Here is a 16,625-nt window from a genome sequence, read left to right as displayed (position 1 = left end):
TGATACCATGGAAACAATGAATATCTCTGAATACCACCGAAACACAGATACACCATTTGGACAAAAGTACTCGGACACATCTTTTAATCATTGAATTAAGGGTTTCATCCAGTCCCATTGCCACGTGTATAAAATCAAGCCCCTAGCCATGCAGTCTGCCTTTCCATACATCAGTGAAAGAATGGAAGGGTTCTAAAGAGCTCACTGAACTCCAGCGTGGTTCTGTATGGAATAGGAGCCACTGCTGCATCAACAACAAGTCAGCTGGTGAAATTTCCTCCCTCCTAGATCTTCCTCCATCAGCAGCATTTAGGAACCACAGAGAGCAGCTCAGCCACAGAGTGTCTGTCAGACCACGTAAAGGTTTTATGGTCAGTAGTTGCTTTTCTGTGCGTTTAACAGCTGCTCTGTTTGACTGTCTGGGGTGAACCCTAAAGGCGACTGCAGGGGGGACCTTTAAGCATCTGAACTTATCAGTCAGTTAACCAAATCTAAATGGAATATTTAAAACAGTGAAGGGGGAGAGGACACTCTGTGAAGGATGCTTTGTGGACATGAGAGGGAGAGAAACTGCGGTCAGCTGTGAGTGAGACAGCTGGAGAGACAGAGATAGAGGAAGTGGTAGAGAAAATTAAAGAAAGACAGAGAGGTTTGCTAAAGATATAAAGATGAGCTTTTAGACAGAGGGAGAGAGCGGGTAATGCCTTTTTTTTCTACGACAGCTTGTGGCTTCCTGTCCAACGGCTGTCTAGACACCAACCAGAAAGAAAATACCCCCCCCCCAACAACACACACACACACACACACACACACACACACACACACACACACACACACACACACACACACACACACACACACACACAGTTTGGCCCTACTTAACCCAGCAATATGCAGAACATCACCAGCAACACAAACATGTACAAACTCAGCTCATTAATTACGACCCGACGTCGCTCAGCGTTCCGCTCAGATGTTCCGCACAAACCATAACGACTCAAATAAATGATATCAGCTATGCCGGGGGGGTGGGGGGGGGGGTAGAGTCACAGACCGGTGGGGAATTTGGCTCCTGATGTTCACTCTTGCTAAACATGGACGACCTGTTCTTACCTGCAAACACATTTAAATGGACTTGTCTCTGAGTCGGAGTGCGTTGAGCAATTCTTTGCATATAATAAACTGCCAAAACAGGAATTTCTATGACTTTATCAAAAACATCCTGAAGAGTTCTAAAAGTCCAGCTGTATTTAATGTAATTTCTATCTGACCCGTAGTTCTAACAGGTCCATAAACTGTGGAAAATGCAGACTTTTAGTCCATCCTACATCAGAGTCTGTACAGAAGAGGACAAAAATAGTGGGACATCTGTTCGCTCATTGTTTCTTTCACAATTAGAATATTAAAAAGAGTTTATCTTTTTGTTCTAGTAACTGTTTATCCTGTCCAGGGAAGATTTTTTTTTGTAAATTTTGGAGTATTGCTGTGAGGATTTGATAGCATTTAGCAACAAGAGCATTAGTGAGGTCACAATGTTGGATGACCACTAACCCACCTTTTAGCTAAAGCCTTTTCTAGAGCTTCTCGACTCTGGAACGCTCTCCTTTTGCCATGGAGAGAATTCCAGTGAAGCACAAATTTTCAGAAAGGCCTGATTGTTATAGATGTGGGGCATCTCAAAAGGAGGTTTATGGGCAGTTTCAGAGTACACCAGAGTGCGCTGTGACAGGGATCATGTTTCTAAACTTCTAAACCTCAGCTTTTATTTTGTGTCAGACAGACCACCATAAAAACATTAAATTGGACGATTCACAATCACATTCAGAACAAAACACTGAAAATGCAATTATGCTGCTGAAAAAATGAAAAAAGCTGAATTAAAGTTTAATGTGAAGATCAATTATTCAGCTGTCTGTCAGTTGAGGGAACACTTAAACACACTATTAACAATGTGTGGAAACAAGAGGGAAGCTCAGGATTTTGTGTGTGTGTGTGTGTGTGTGTGTGTGTGTGTGTGTGTATTGTGAAAAAGCTCTGCAGGCTGTCTTCAGTATCACAGCATTCAGGAAATGGTGTTTACTCCCTTTACTCAGCAAACCACTTCCTGTCAGTGAGTGACTGAAACACACACACACACACACACACACACACACACACACACACACACACACACACACACACACACACACACACACACACAACCCCATATCCACCAGCTTCATTTATTCCTAAAAAAGGTCCTGCTGCTTGGGCTGCATCGTATAGCGATTGTTAATCGCCATGGTGATGCCAACCGCCACAATACTGCAAGACCGTAATATGCAAATGAGCCCTTTAAACCATTACAGCTTTATTTGTTACATGCGTGATATGAGCAGGCAGAACAATCACAGCTGTTTTGGGAGTTTAAATGATTTAAGGTGTTTATTTTATTCAGCAAAAGCAAAAAATTAATTAGTCTCCAGGCTCCGCCTACAAATGTTACACAGGCCCACAAGCTTTACAGAACACAGGGGTTTTTATTTAAAGCTGCTACATAATGTTGAGGTTCCAGTGTTCAATGCTGCGCTACTGTTGTAGACCATGTTGTTGTAGATAACTGAAATTAGCCAGGTTGGAAAAGACAGTCTCTCATTAGTGGTGAATACCCCTCAGCCTCAGCCTGCAGAGGTTCTCGTGGTTTGTCCTTCAGCTGAGCGCCTTTAACACAATACAGCTAGTCTGGATGAACTTAATCAATCAAAGACGCTGTGTGGAATTTTCCACCCCAGTCAGGCTGATTCATCGCATGCTTCTCCGGTTCCCTACATTCCTCTGACATTTTAAACTAAAGCACACAATCAAACGTGAAATCAACACGACAGCCCGGGGTGAACCGCACCGCTCCTAATGCCAGCACTGAACTGAGCCGCTCCAACAACTGCTGCTCATACAGAAGCTCCGACACCATTTCACACTTCCATCAGCCCATTACATGTCTGTGTGTGGCTCAGTGAGTGTGTGTGTGTGTGTGTGTGTGTGTGTGTGTGTGTGTGTGAGAGACACTAAAAGAGAGAGTGTTTTCTAACAGGAGCTTTAAAGAAGATTTAAAGGAATTAAATGAAGATGATTTCTGAGGTCTTGAGCTAATATGGATCCAAAACTTCTTTTAAATCTGATGAATGAAGGCAAACATGGAGAACAAAGAGTTAAAGCTACAGGAGACCCTGCTCTGATTACCATAATGCTCCAACAGGCCTGTTTAATTTTTTTCAGAATAAGGACTATTTGACCAGTACAGATGCTCATCTCCAGTGAAGAGCTTCCATTAAAGCCAGCTCATTTTAAAGCTTGGTAGAAGTATCAGATCCAGCTCATGTTATCTTTAGATACACCCCCATGACATGAGCAGTATTGATGTCCTGAAGTCCAGCAGGATCTGGAGTGCGAGTCCACTGTAATTAGGAGTAAGACACTGAGAGCAGTTGGCCATACACTGCATGCCCACTCTGATGCCCCTCTGGGCATGTGGCACCAACACCTGCTGTGGCCATCTGCTGAAGTACACACACACACACACACACACACACACACACACACACACACACACACACACAGAGAGAAAAGATAAAGTGACAAGAGTAAGTCTATAAAGCAAGAGAAAGAGCAAGAAGAGCGAGCACGAAAGCAAGAGTGTGTGCGAGAAAGAGCAAAGGTAATAGAGAGCAAATGAAAGAGTGTGAAGGTGAGAAAGAGAGAGAGCAGATGGTGATGAAGATGAAGCTGCTAGAGTGTCGGTATTCAAAAGGAAGCGTCTTTCTTGCTGTTTGTGACCAAAATCAAAACTAAAGCCCACACTGTTCATGCAGAGGTAGAGACACGTTGAACAGCTCTGCTGACAGTAAACCGCCCTGCTGGTTCAACAAACTCACCCTGTCTTAAAGTCATGTGAGTTTACAGAGCTTGATCGATTAAACCGAATCTAAGAAGAGAGAACACCCCCCCCCCCACCACCACCAACAGTGTGTAAGACCCCTACAGACCATTGTGAGAGAGGTGCACAGAGAGAATATATACACAACAAACTATTATATAACATAGTTTATAACAAAACATGATTAAAAATAATTATGATTTTTCAGCTGATCAGATAAGACATGTTTGGTATCTGACGTGTGCTTTTTTTTAGTTTACGGGAGATACCAAGCTGGACTTTAACACTTTATAGGCAAGTCTGCATGTTCACTCTAAGGCCCTCTTTGCAACATCGCCGAGACGCTATTTCCAGACCAGGCTCATATGACTAATTTTAATCTCGATTAAAATTAGTCAGAAAAATGTAAATGCAAAATCTGCACTTCTGTATACAATGATTTACAGTTTCATTAAATATGTATGTACATATGTATGATAAACTGAAAATAATAGTAATAGTAATGTTAGCATCATCTATTGTAAACTAAAGAGGCATAATTCAGACACCAAACAGTTTTCATTGGACTGTTTCTTGTAGAACCAGACAGAAGGACAGGAAGTGCTCAGCTTACCGCACTCAAACTAACAGCAGCAAACTGCAGAAAATTCAGACCGGAAGGAGTACAGTCAACCTGAACACTGTAGAAACAGCTACAGAACACAGGAATCAGAGTGTGCACAGAGTGTCTGGCACGCGCCTCATCTAACCACCCACACACACACACACACACATAGACACAAGTGTATATTTTATAAATGTCATGGGACAACTCAATAACTCACTCCTTTATTACCTTCAATTAATGGGCTTAGTTAATGAAGAACACGTCCTTCAAGGTAATGACAGGAGGCTGGAAAATCATCGTGATGTCAATTGTAAACACTGTTAACATTTAAAACATACAGACAACAAAAATGTATAATGAGGTTCTGAGAAACTGACACTGGATCAGCATTTGTGCGGTTGATGCAAGCCTGGGTTCACTTTCCTGTTTCTTACAACAGCACATTCTGAGCTCAAACAAAGGCACCACAAACCCATTTCCGGAAAGTAAACAGGCCAATTCAACCCACTACAGGTGCAATAATATACATTTTTACCATTTAATGGGGTTACCAGCAGAGACTCCGATAGTCTACAAGCATTTGCAGGAACATCCCTACCCCACTGGGCTCTTGTCATGCCCTATCCTTTAGCTCTGGGTTCAGAGAAAAAAATAATCATCATTTGAATGCAATCTCAAGCACTTTGGGGGGATTCCTACAAGAACGTAAGAATGTCTCTTATGTAACCCAGGACTATGCTTATAGGACTTGTGTCTTCTTTTTTGTCTTTGTGCGAGTTTGTCATTTTCACACAACCATGACATCTCAAACCCCTAGAATTAGTGAATCAGTGAATTTAAAGCAGGCAGCTCAGTTTCCAAACTGACCGTATGAACATTCTAAAAACATTAAAAACTATGATTTATTTAAAATTTAAAAAAATTTAAAATTTAAAATTATGTAAATATGTCAAGGTCATGTGTATGTATGTTTGGGACTTTTAAAGTTCATTAAGGGCACTGATCTATTGTGCTTCAATACATTTTCAGGGCAAAACTAACTACTATATAATAACAATAATAATAATAATAATAATAATAATACTCCGTAAAGACTATATAATCAGGGAACACCATCATAAATCATAAGTGCAAGTGTAGCCCTGCCAAGCTCACAGTAAAATCTGAAATATTCTCAGTCATGGGAGCTCCAACCCAAACGCAGTATTCCACAGTTCTCGTTTTTCACAGCAGTGGAAGGGAACCCTTTCCACTCCACCAAAAACCCCAACAATTCAAGAGGGGCAAAACAGGCCTTGTCTCTGAAGCGGGTCCAGCCTCTTTCAGAACCCATACTGCTACATCTGGGCCAGGAAAACGCCTGAACATGATTTATTCCCCACACGCAACATGCAATTTCTGTCCCGTCTTCACGGTGGACCACAGGGCTGTCAGACTGAACCACGGTCAGAGAACATGGTTGGTTTGCTCCACAGGGTGACCTTGGAGCTAAAGACATTCACTGTATGTCCAAGAGTATCAAGACAGCCCTTCAAATAAATTAATTCACTACACTATTACACTATTTCTATTACACCATCCCTACTGTCAACTAACTGCACATTTACTGAACTTAATACACTCTAAAACAGACTCTACAATCCTAAGGTTTAATTTGCAGTGATCAGGCTGTCTGACGGCAGAAGGTTCTCCCCCACTTCCCAAGCACACTAGAGAAGGAAACGGTCATAAAATGTTTTACAGCGTGCACCATCTCGAGCAGATATATGCAGGCTTGAGTTACACAGAGCATTTCAGGACCTGACAGAGGATGTCCAGTAGGCTAGTCCAGGTCTCGGAGGTTCATAACAGGCTTGTCTGGATCGTATGAGTTCCAGATGCAGAAGAGCGGGTGTTGTGCACGACTTTGCACATAATGTGTTAACGCTATAGGCATTTATACACTACAATTCTGCTGTTGCAGTATTCTTAGAAACGACAGGTGACAGTGCAGAGAAATACCCCTGGAAAAGTATGTGTTCTACAAGAGCTCCTTTAAAATCATCCATTTTGACTGAAGTGCGATGTGCGCCAATGCTTCAGTTGCAATGTTTAGTTAGAATAAACGTAGCTTGAGTGAATTTCTGCTCTGTTACCATGTCCTCTACACCACTACTGATTCATGCTGAAATAAGACCAGAGCTTGTGATGGATAGATCACTGAGGGAGAAAAGAGGAGAAGAGGAGGAATGCTACCAGTCAACTTCGTCTGTCACCCCCTTCCACTCAAACCCCCCACAGTATGTGACCTTTGCCACTGCATGCTACTAAAGCAGATGGTGAGGGAGGGCTTCTCCTGTACAAAAACGTCTGGATGGGAGACACAAAGGCAGAGTGCTGGGCTACAGGACTTAACCCTATCTTACCTGAGGTCTCATCGGCTTCACCTTATTAAACCCTGTGGCCCTGAATCCCAAGCCCAAGTCTGTGGAACAGGAGCTTTCTGAGCTGCCGTTTTTCTATCACTGCATAAAAGAAGCGCTGTGCTGCCTTTAGTGTTGTATTTGCTGCGGCAGGTCCCATGCAAGCGTGCACACACACTCAATATTATTGATCTGAGGGCTACAGTATGCAAATGAGCCCACCAACCTATCACAGAGTTGTAATCCAAATCGCTTCAGCTGCATTGAGTGTGTAACACAGAGCAAAGCGGTCAGTTTACACTAAGAACCAAATCTGACACTACTACTCCAGTCTAACAAATGCAGAACAGCAGAACACTACTGCTGAACTCTAATCTCTTAAACTGCAGAGTTCTTCACTAAAGAACGGGAAAGATTCCATTCATTGTCCTGGACTGGTATTTGGTCCAATTAACCATTTGTTAACACCAGCATTCTAGTCTGTTGCTCTTTCCAGCAGCCGCAGATATGCCTAGATGTGTGTCAGAGATCTTTAAGGAGTCTGGACAAAACAGAACACAAAGAGTTTACAGATGTCTGGAAATAAATCAAACTCTGTATTGCATTTCATTGGTATCTCATTAAGCAGTCTTGTCAGGGCCAGGAACAGCAGTGATTAACTTGGTTCCCTCTTAATATCCACACTTGGCGCCAAGTGATAAACGAAAGCACACACACAAAATGCAATGTTTGAGTATAAACGTTAAAGAAACATTTAAACTAAAATGGGAACAATCTCACATACCTGTGATGAAAAATGACCAAACAAGCCATGAACGCAATCCACTATAAGTATTCGCCGCTTGTCTGGATTATTTATGTTCGGTAACAGTTCAGTTCTGTTGGACGATGCAGGGTTTTAACAGATTTGTTTATCTTTAACATTTTTCTTAAGAGAAACCTGTTCACCAACACACAAATGTGCAGAATGATGGTAAACCAGGCTCATGAGAAATCTGTTCAAATGTCAACCATTAAAAATCAATATTATAAAATTATTGTACAAATTCCAGTCAGCAGTTGTTGTGGCTAGTGGGTGATCGATTTGTTTATTTATCTGACAGAACATGAACGCGTACCGGCACTTTATGAATCCATGCTTCTGAACATAGAGTAGAAGAAAATCTTACTGTACGTTCACACTGGCACACTTTCGCCTCTCGTCACCCAGACCACTATCCGCTCATCGCCTGTGGGGGTTTCTAAACTCGAGCTTACGATTTATCTCAATGGTTATAATAACAGCAAAAGAACAGTAAGATGCATGCTACTGGCAATTGTTGCTATAGAACTGTAAACAAAATCAAATCAACCGTGTGATTTTTTTAGCACAAATCAGACAAGAATACTGGAGGGAAAGGGTTTATCTACAAACTCTATCCGTGCTTAGGGAATTACTTTCTGCACAGTCAGTCCAAGAACACAACTGCGTTTGTAACTGGCGATTGCTGCTGCCTATTTGCAGCAAAAGCACAGCCGCCATTTCTAGCATGAACAAATATCTAGGAATTCAATAAAGGGCATCATTACATAGTTGCAGAGATGCAGCTTTAAAATCAGTTATCACTGATTATTGCCACAACGTCTTTCATCTAATTGGCATCAAGTTAAACTCCTATCCAACTTTGTCACATCGCTAACTCTGTCCACTTTGCATCGCCAATGTTCACGCTGACTTTTGCCGGAAATCACCAGCTCTCATATAAAATGAAGAAGAACTGACCAGTTTGTCTCAGTCTCGTCACTGTTGATATGAACTAAGCTTCCTGGTCACTCCTCTATGCAGTCAATAGTTAACAGGCTAACAAGTGAACCAATCTGAATGCAGGTAAGAGCTCTCTATTGTATTCTAGAATTACACTTAGATCTTTAGCCTCATTGTTCTCAAAGTCGGGCCCATGCATTTAGCCAGCACAATGATGACATTAAGTCTGGTTGTAGTGGAAACAGTGACAGTAGACCAAACTAGAATCTGTCTCAAGGTTCCAGCAACAAGATTGTGAAGTTCACAGAGCTACACCTGCTTACAGAGCACCATTACTATAGCAGCAACATGAAATATGTTTTTCTAAACAACAGTGTGAACTGAACCATCTCTAAAAAAAAGTGCACAGGAAGTCTGGATACTGTTATCTACTCAGCAAAGATATACTAGCTAAAAGCCACACAGGTGAAGTGCTTGAGCTGTCATATATTAAACATGATGTTAGATATTTGTCTAATGTGTCTTTCTTACATTTTACAGTACAGACAAATCTGTGGAGGTCTGTGGAATGGTTTCAGAGGAAAGGGGACCCTGGCTGCAAAAGCTTTGAGAACCCCTGTAGACCAACACAATTCAATCCAAAAGTTCACTCCTGACCCAGTGTCAGTATATCTTACCAGCTCTGAAGCTCTCAGGTCAAAATAACAAAGCGATTCCGATCAGCACCAGGAAACAGAGCTGAAAAGGCTGCTGTGCTGTTCGTATTTAGAAGAATGCATGATGGTGGTGTTTACGTTAAAACACACCTGACTGCACCGCTAATGTAAGGCACAACAGCTGGAAGGCAGTCACCTGGACTGGTCTGTCCTACGGCAACTTAAATCTAACTAATACCCAGCATTCCTCACTGCACTGACAAAAACATCCCCAAACAACTCACGGATAACAGATTGTCAAATCCTGTAAGCAATATTTAGGGTATCACAGGGTTTAACACCCCCGTCCCAGTCTCACCGAAAATCACATCGAATGTCTGAGGTAATTTCTTCCCCCTTTAGTCCTGCACGATAAAACCAACAGCAAACCACCTGAGCAGCTCAGAGTCCGTGCAAGCATTTTTAAAACCTGTGTTCTGCTCTGTAATGCTTTATGTAATGCAGATAAGAACAGGTAACGTTTAGCCTGGATGAAATCAACTGACACTTTCAAGTCAAGTCACTATTTTCCGTTGCAACTTCTGAGAAGAGAAATGCGCTGACATGTAGTGTAGGTGTTCAAACTCGGCACTGAAGACCTAACTTCCTGCAGATCTAAACACCACCACAATCTGTCCTGATCTTACTCTCACACAGACCGACAGTTTTACTTTGATAAGAAGGAACCATTGAACTGACATCCATCCACAGCGACAGGCCGGCGTTTCCTGTGCGTTTTGAAGGGGTTGCTGGCAAATTGGGGCAACAAAAAAACAAACATCAAACTAGGGACAATACAGTGACTTATCAGTCAATGAGAAATGAGTTTTGAGTATGGATGGGTAGGGCTGGGGGGTGGCTGTGTAGGGATTGGTAGGGATGGGTATGGACAGATTTTGATGGGGGCCAGAAAGGGTTCTACACAGTATAGAAAAGGGTTCTGTGACTTTCTATGTGGAATCATCCAAAAGGTTTTCCACCAATGTGAAGTGAATGAGACACTTAACCAGGTAAAGAATCTTTCAAGCATCTCAATAGTTAAATTTTTCATTGCATGGTTCTATAAGAGCAGAAGTGATCCACCCAGGACAGAGTGAAAAGGTGGTAACTGTAGAGGAGGTGAGAGTGATTCTGCTTTTATATGCAAATGTTGCAGGTAAGTGAGACATTAATGACTTACTAGAGTGTTCAAACCACAGCAGAAAAGGAAAGAGTAAATGAATCAAGCTCAGGGGAAAATGCCTAAACTGCAAACAGTTGTTTATTTTTCAGCATCACTGCAAAATTTGTTCAGTCGTTTATGAAGGCAAATATAAGAAATGCAAGCATGCAAAACGGTCATACTCCTAAAAGCTTCTCTCTCTCTCTCTCTCTCTCTCTCTCTCTCACACACAAAAAGGTTGCTCTATAAGGCCTATACCTAAAGTTGCCAAACAGAAACTGAGTTACAGAGAAATTCAGGCCAGAGGGTGACTCACACTGAGCAACATCAACTGAAACATCTCTAAACTAAACTAAACTGGAAGAACTTTTCCTACATAAACAGCTACACAAACCACAGTAATGAGAAAAAAAACTGTCCTGCAGTGCTGGGGTGAGCGCTGACAGGGAGAAAGTCCAGACAAAAGAAAGAAAGGGGACGAGGGGGAGGTCACAAACTCACAACCCTCCAGTGGAGCTCATCATCTGTTTCAGTGCACACACAAACAGGAGTATGTGTTGGGGGGGAGTGTGTGTGAGAGCATGTGCAGGCGTGAGACAGAATGACCGTGTGTATACGAGAGAAAGAGGAGAGGAAGGAAGAGAGAACGAGAGATAAAGAGCAAGAGACAGAGAAAAGGAGCATGCATGTGCAAGAGAGAGTGAGAGAGAGAGAGAGAGAGAGAGAGAGATAACGAGAGACAGGGGGAGGAAGGGTAAGACATAGAGAGGGGGTGAGGGAGAGAGAGATGAAGAGCAAGAAAGAGAGAGAGAGAAATGACAGAGGAAAAAAGAAACAGAAAGAGTGTGCATATAAGAGTGAGCAGGGGAGAGAGAGTAGGGGGTTGGCTCAACAAACTCCTGCCAAAGCCCCCCTCCTCCCCATCTCTCCTCCTCTCCACACACTGACCAAAACCCAGCTAGGATACCTAAAACACCACACACACACACACACACACACACACACACAAACACACACACACGAGTGCCTGCCTGCATGCATACACACACACTGCAGGAGGTTTTAGTGAGCAGAGACACTAAAACACTCAGTTTAGAAGAGAAAAACCCTGAGAACAGATAAATGACTCACCCTTCCTCAGCAGCCTCTGTCTGTGTGTACCTCTCTCTCTCACTCTCTCTCTCTTTTCTGTAGTCAGTTTGCAACACCAGCTGGGCTCGGCTACTCGCCCAAAACCACGCCCACCTCCTGGTCACATGACACCAGGAAGCCAATCGGAGCCCATCCCCCATTCAAGGAGGCACTCAATGGAGTCCTGCAGGAGTATGTCTATTGTGGAGCTGTGTGTGTGTGTTTTAGCTTGTTCATACTCTCCTGAACTAGAGACACTGTTTATGTTACGTGCTTTATACAAGTGTAATATTAATCATTAGGGTTGTTTTTAACCCAGTAAATAATCAAATCACTGGTTGTACTGGTTGTCTGTGGTCATGTTAACCCCTGTGGTCCTGTATATTTGTCCAGCCCAAGAATCAAACCCCAGGCTATGACTGAAACGCTAAGAGCACAGCCAATTGTGCTCTCTTGGAGACCGCTGAGCCACTCAGGAGTCCTTTACATAAGCCTCACATTAATGAACTACATGAGAAAATGTCTAAAATTCAAGGCCTTCAGTGGCTCAATCTCTGGCATATATAAGCACACAACAGGTTTTGCTTAGTACTGAGACTCAAAATGCATTCTGGTTCACATTCAGCTGATGATGTGAGCTACGCAGCTCATTAGTAATGACCAGTGCCTTGTGGGAGATTGTAGTGCCCTCAAAATCAAGTTTCAAAGTTTGAATTCCACTTTAGTTCATTAGTGCTGTACAATATCAACAGGGATCCATTTTTGGTCATGCTCTGTGCTTTTCACACCAACTGTACAGTATTTTAATATTCAAAACACTGTACATTACTGCCAGCTGATTAACAAGTTAGAGAGAAAAGCATAGACTTTATATGAGAGATGGACCAATCAGTGTTTTTGGGATCAGTACCGATCGGGATCATCTTTCAGCCAATCGAGGGTGGGGCTGGATGCCACATTTACCTTTCAGGCAGACGTGGTAACACATCATCGTGCACGGCTGTAATGTTCTGTATCGTCTCTCCAGTCTGAAACTTCCTCAAATCAACTACATTTAAACACTGTGGAGTTCCAGAGCCGTGAATTCCAGTACAGAACTGCACTGTGGAACTCACTGTACTGGGCGGAGTGATGGACTCTGGAGAAGCATCTGGTTAGTGGTGTTAAAAGCCACTACTCTGCTTCCCCCACAAGACACATGAATTCCTCACCGAGCACATATTTAGGCTGAAAATCGTCCATTCTTCTATCTCTACTTTATGTAAAGTAAAATAAAGAGGCATTAGCTCACAGCAGCAGAGGGCAGATAGTTACAGCAGTGAAGATGTGCCATGGTGTTGTATATGTGTGTGTGTGTAAAGGTTAGAGGAAGCTACAGCAGGAAGAGAGTGAAACAGTTCTGCTCAACAAACCACAAATGAGCCACCTGCACACTCACACACACACACACACACACACACACACACACACACACACACAGACACTGTAGGAAGATTCAGACACACAGGTGAACAGAAGATAGATCAGAGCAGCTCACTGAATTTTACTTTCATAGAGCTTCAGTCATATAGTCATTAAATAGTCTGTTTCATCAGACTAATTAACTGCTATAATCAGACATTCATTTAATTAATTAATATTGATTAAGATAAAGAATAAGCTATAAATAAATACAAATGTACACTACAGTAATATCTAATCACTGTTCAATCCGAAATAAAGAGAAATAAAAACAATAAATGCTTGGAAAAAGGTCCAATAAAACTATAATATTTGCATAATATAATAACCTTAACTATAAAATAGATATTTACATATTTCACTACAGTAAGTAATCATACACATGACAAGAGGTCTTGTAAATGAATGACATACTGTAGTTTCTGTGTGGTGCAACTGTCTAAGTGTTGCCTCTGATACCAGGAGGTTTGATCCCCTGTATTTCCACAGCCATCCATGTCCAGGGGTCCCAGAGCGTGTAACTGTTCTCTCTCTCTCTCTGGATGGGTAAGATGCACCTCACTCTCCCCCCATTACTCAGAGTGGGTAATGCTAGCCAGCGCAGGCGTCTGTTAGCTGACATAACAGAATTAGCAGCTAGCCGTTAGTTAGAGGTGTTCTGGGGGTGGAGCCTTTTTCACGTGTCTCAGAGAAGGACTGTGCTAACCTTACTACAGAACTAGTCAGAGTGATCCTAGTCAGTGACGCTGCGCTGTCGGCTCATTATTGGGTCGTTATCATTAAAGTGTGAAAGTGTCTGACAGGCTCAACTGACAGACAGCCATCCTGCCTCTGAGAGAAAACACACACACCCCTCATCACCTTTATTTGCTGTATATTTTGAGAAACAGAGAAAGATATGTTAAGTAAGATAGAGAGGGGGGGGGGTGGAAAGTGAGAGAGGGAAAGAGGGGGAGAGAGAGGAAAGGGAGATTATTTGCATTTAACTGTCCTTCTATCTCGATTGCACACACTGATAAGTGAACAGGCCCTCCGAGGTTTAGCACACTCTTCCCCTTTCTCTCAGAAACCACAAACAAACAGCCTGAACTACAGAACCACGCTCTCTAAACTCAATCAGCCTTTTCTCGCACGCCCCATACTGCAGAAAGGAAGAGAGTCCTGCTGGAGTGGAAGTGTTTACACACGTTTATTTGGGTAAAATTCCCAAAGCATGAAGAGAGAGAGAGAGAGAGAGAGAGAGAGAGAGAGCGAGAGGTACAATTTTAATGCACAGTCATACTTAACATTATCAGCCTTTTTATATTTGTATTTATTTTTTTTATTAATTAATTAATTTATTTATTTATTATTATTATTTTAACATTTTATGACAGTTATTACTTAAATATTTAAGTGTTGTTTTTATCATACTTTATTTTTGTATCTGTAAAAAGCTTCAGTAATTATGAGGCAGCAAATATTCCCTTTAGTTTTAAATACTAAATAATCTAAAGCAGGTAGTGTACAATTCATAGTGAATACTCAATAATTCATAGTAGACTTTGAATGATTCATGACAGATACTGATTGATTCATAATAGATATAAAACATCTCCAACAGTCTCCACACACAGTATGCGAGCGAGAGACATAGACACAGAGAAAGAGAAATATTGAGAAAAAGAAGGGTGTAAAGAATACAGCGTCAGTCTCACTCTCTCTGGCTCCCTGTTTCTCTCTCCCTCTTTCTCTCTCTCTCTCCCCACTCTCTCTCTCTCACTCTCTCTCTCTCCGTCTGTCTCTACCTCTCTCTGTGTGTCTCTCTCTGTGTCTCTCTCTCACTCTGAGGAGTTGTAACAGATTGTGCTCCTAATTGAATCCAGTCCTGTTCTTTTTTAGCTTTGTTGTCTTTTATAAACGAACAGAGTTACTCACGCCAGAGTTCCGGATCCGAACCCTCCTGGACCTCCACGTAAGCTGCTCTGTGATCCATTGCCTGCTTCAGGAACTGTTTGAGAACTTTCTAGAACTATGCTTTCAAACACACACACACACACACACACACATACACACTTCAGAACTCCAAGCAGGACTGAGTTCCTTCCGCTGCTCTGTATACTATAAACAGCTTTCTCTCTCTCTCAGTCTCTCTCTCTCTCTCTCTCTTTTTCTCTCTCTCTCTCTCTCTTTCTCACACGCACACGCTGGCCTTCCGGGGGGGTCCTGGTCTGTAATGCAACACATGTGGTCCTGAATGAGTCAGTTTTCTGGGTGGGGCGGATATGAAGGATATGAAGGATGTGAAGAAGGAGGGCCGTCCTGCCAGTGACAATTCAACACCACCAACATAATTACTGAAAACATTACATTAGAGTCCACCAGTGTTCAACACAGTCTAACGGAGTCCAACACGGTCCAAAACAGCCCAACAAAGTCTAACACTAACACAGTCCAACAACTTTTGCAATCAGGTGCAGCATTGGACAATTTATAACAACCCTCTATCCAGCAGTTTCATAGTAGTTAGTGGACAATAAAACTTTAGACTATGAAACAAATCCTGGAGTTTAAAGAGTTAATGTTTTATGTTTTACAGCACTGTGGTCTTTAACACAGTCTGATCTAACAGAGAGAATGTGTCTGATAATCTAAGAGTGTATGAGGAGCAGAGGAGAGTGGAGGAGAAAGGAGGAGAGAAGAAAACTGAGGGGTGGAGAGGAAGAGAGAGGAGCGATGAGAGGCCTTCCATGGTGGTGGGAAACTTGTGTGACCTTCGACCTTTTCCCTGCTGCACTGAGTAAACGCACGTTTCCGGAAATCTGATCTGGAGAGACTCTGAACTGAGACTCCAACACTCTAAAGACACCTCGCACCAAGGCTGCACGATATTGGAAAAGACTGACACTGCAAGATTTTTTTGTTCTGTAACATATATTGCGATATTATACAATACAGCTGATTTCTCCAGAAGTTAATGATCCAACATGTCATCATGCAGTTTAATAATGCAGTACTATAAATGATACACTGGGCAGATATAATGTGCTGATATTGATGACATTTTAACTGTGTGAATTTTCCTTCTGTATAAAACAAGTTGTAGCATGATGTGTTTGGTTTAATTTGCCATACATGACATTGCACACCCTGTGATGGGACTACTGCACATGCACGTTGCGATGGTGATATGTAATTGCACTTTTTTTAAACAAAACAACCAATGTTCAATTTGAAATCTAAATTTTGATTACACTTAATATTGATTAATATAATATCAACTGAGCTAAAAACAAGGTTTATGGAGAATAATATTCTAGTTTTGGATGGTTAAAGCGAGTCAATCTGACCCAGGAGCTTTACTGCTGATCCTTCTAGCTGAACACGAGGGTTAAATTTGCCATTTTTCTGCACATTTTAGACACAATTTCTATTTACTTACTGAATTTCACAGACTGAAAAATATACAATTACATGTATTTCTGCACAATTACTACAGAAACAATTATTTCATTCATTGTTATACAACAT

The 16,625-nt window shown here is 41.9% G+C and overlaps 1 protein-coding gene across 3 annotated transcripts in view; it reads right to left on the bottom strand.

The window, feature by feature from the left end:
• Positions 1-16,625, bottom strand: part of septin9b (septin 9b) — a 48,061-nt gene that overhangs the window by 11,129 nt on the left and 20,307 nt on the right. Inside the window, exon 1 of one of the 3 annotated variants that reach the window (XM_072683294.1) lies at positions 15,033-15,109. The exons of 1 other annotated variant lie outside the window; for it this stretch is intronic. In XM_072683294.1, coding sequence (XP_072539395.1) covers positions 15,033-15,090 — 58 coding nt within the window. In that variant the 5' untranslated portion in view covers positions 15,091-15,109. Of the gene's footprint in view, positions 1-11,654; positions 11,732-15,032; positions 15,110-16,625 lie in introns of those variants that run through there. One more of the 3 variants, XM_072683296.1, reaches the window with a different exon arrangement.

This window comes from Salminus brasiliensis, chromosome 7 (genome assembly GCF_030463535.1).
Source record: "Salminus brasiliensis chromosome 7, fSalBra1.hap2, whole genome shotgun sequence".
Taxonomy (NCBI): domain Eukaryota; kingdom Metazoa; phylum Chordata; class Actinopteri; order Characiformes; family Bryconidae; genus Salminus; species Salminus brasiliensis.
Note: the sequence above shows the minus strand (reverse complement) of the source record. Positions and strands in the feature narration are given on the sequence as shown.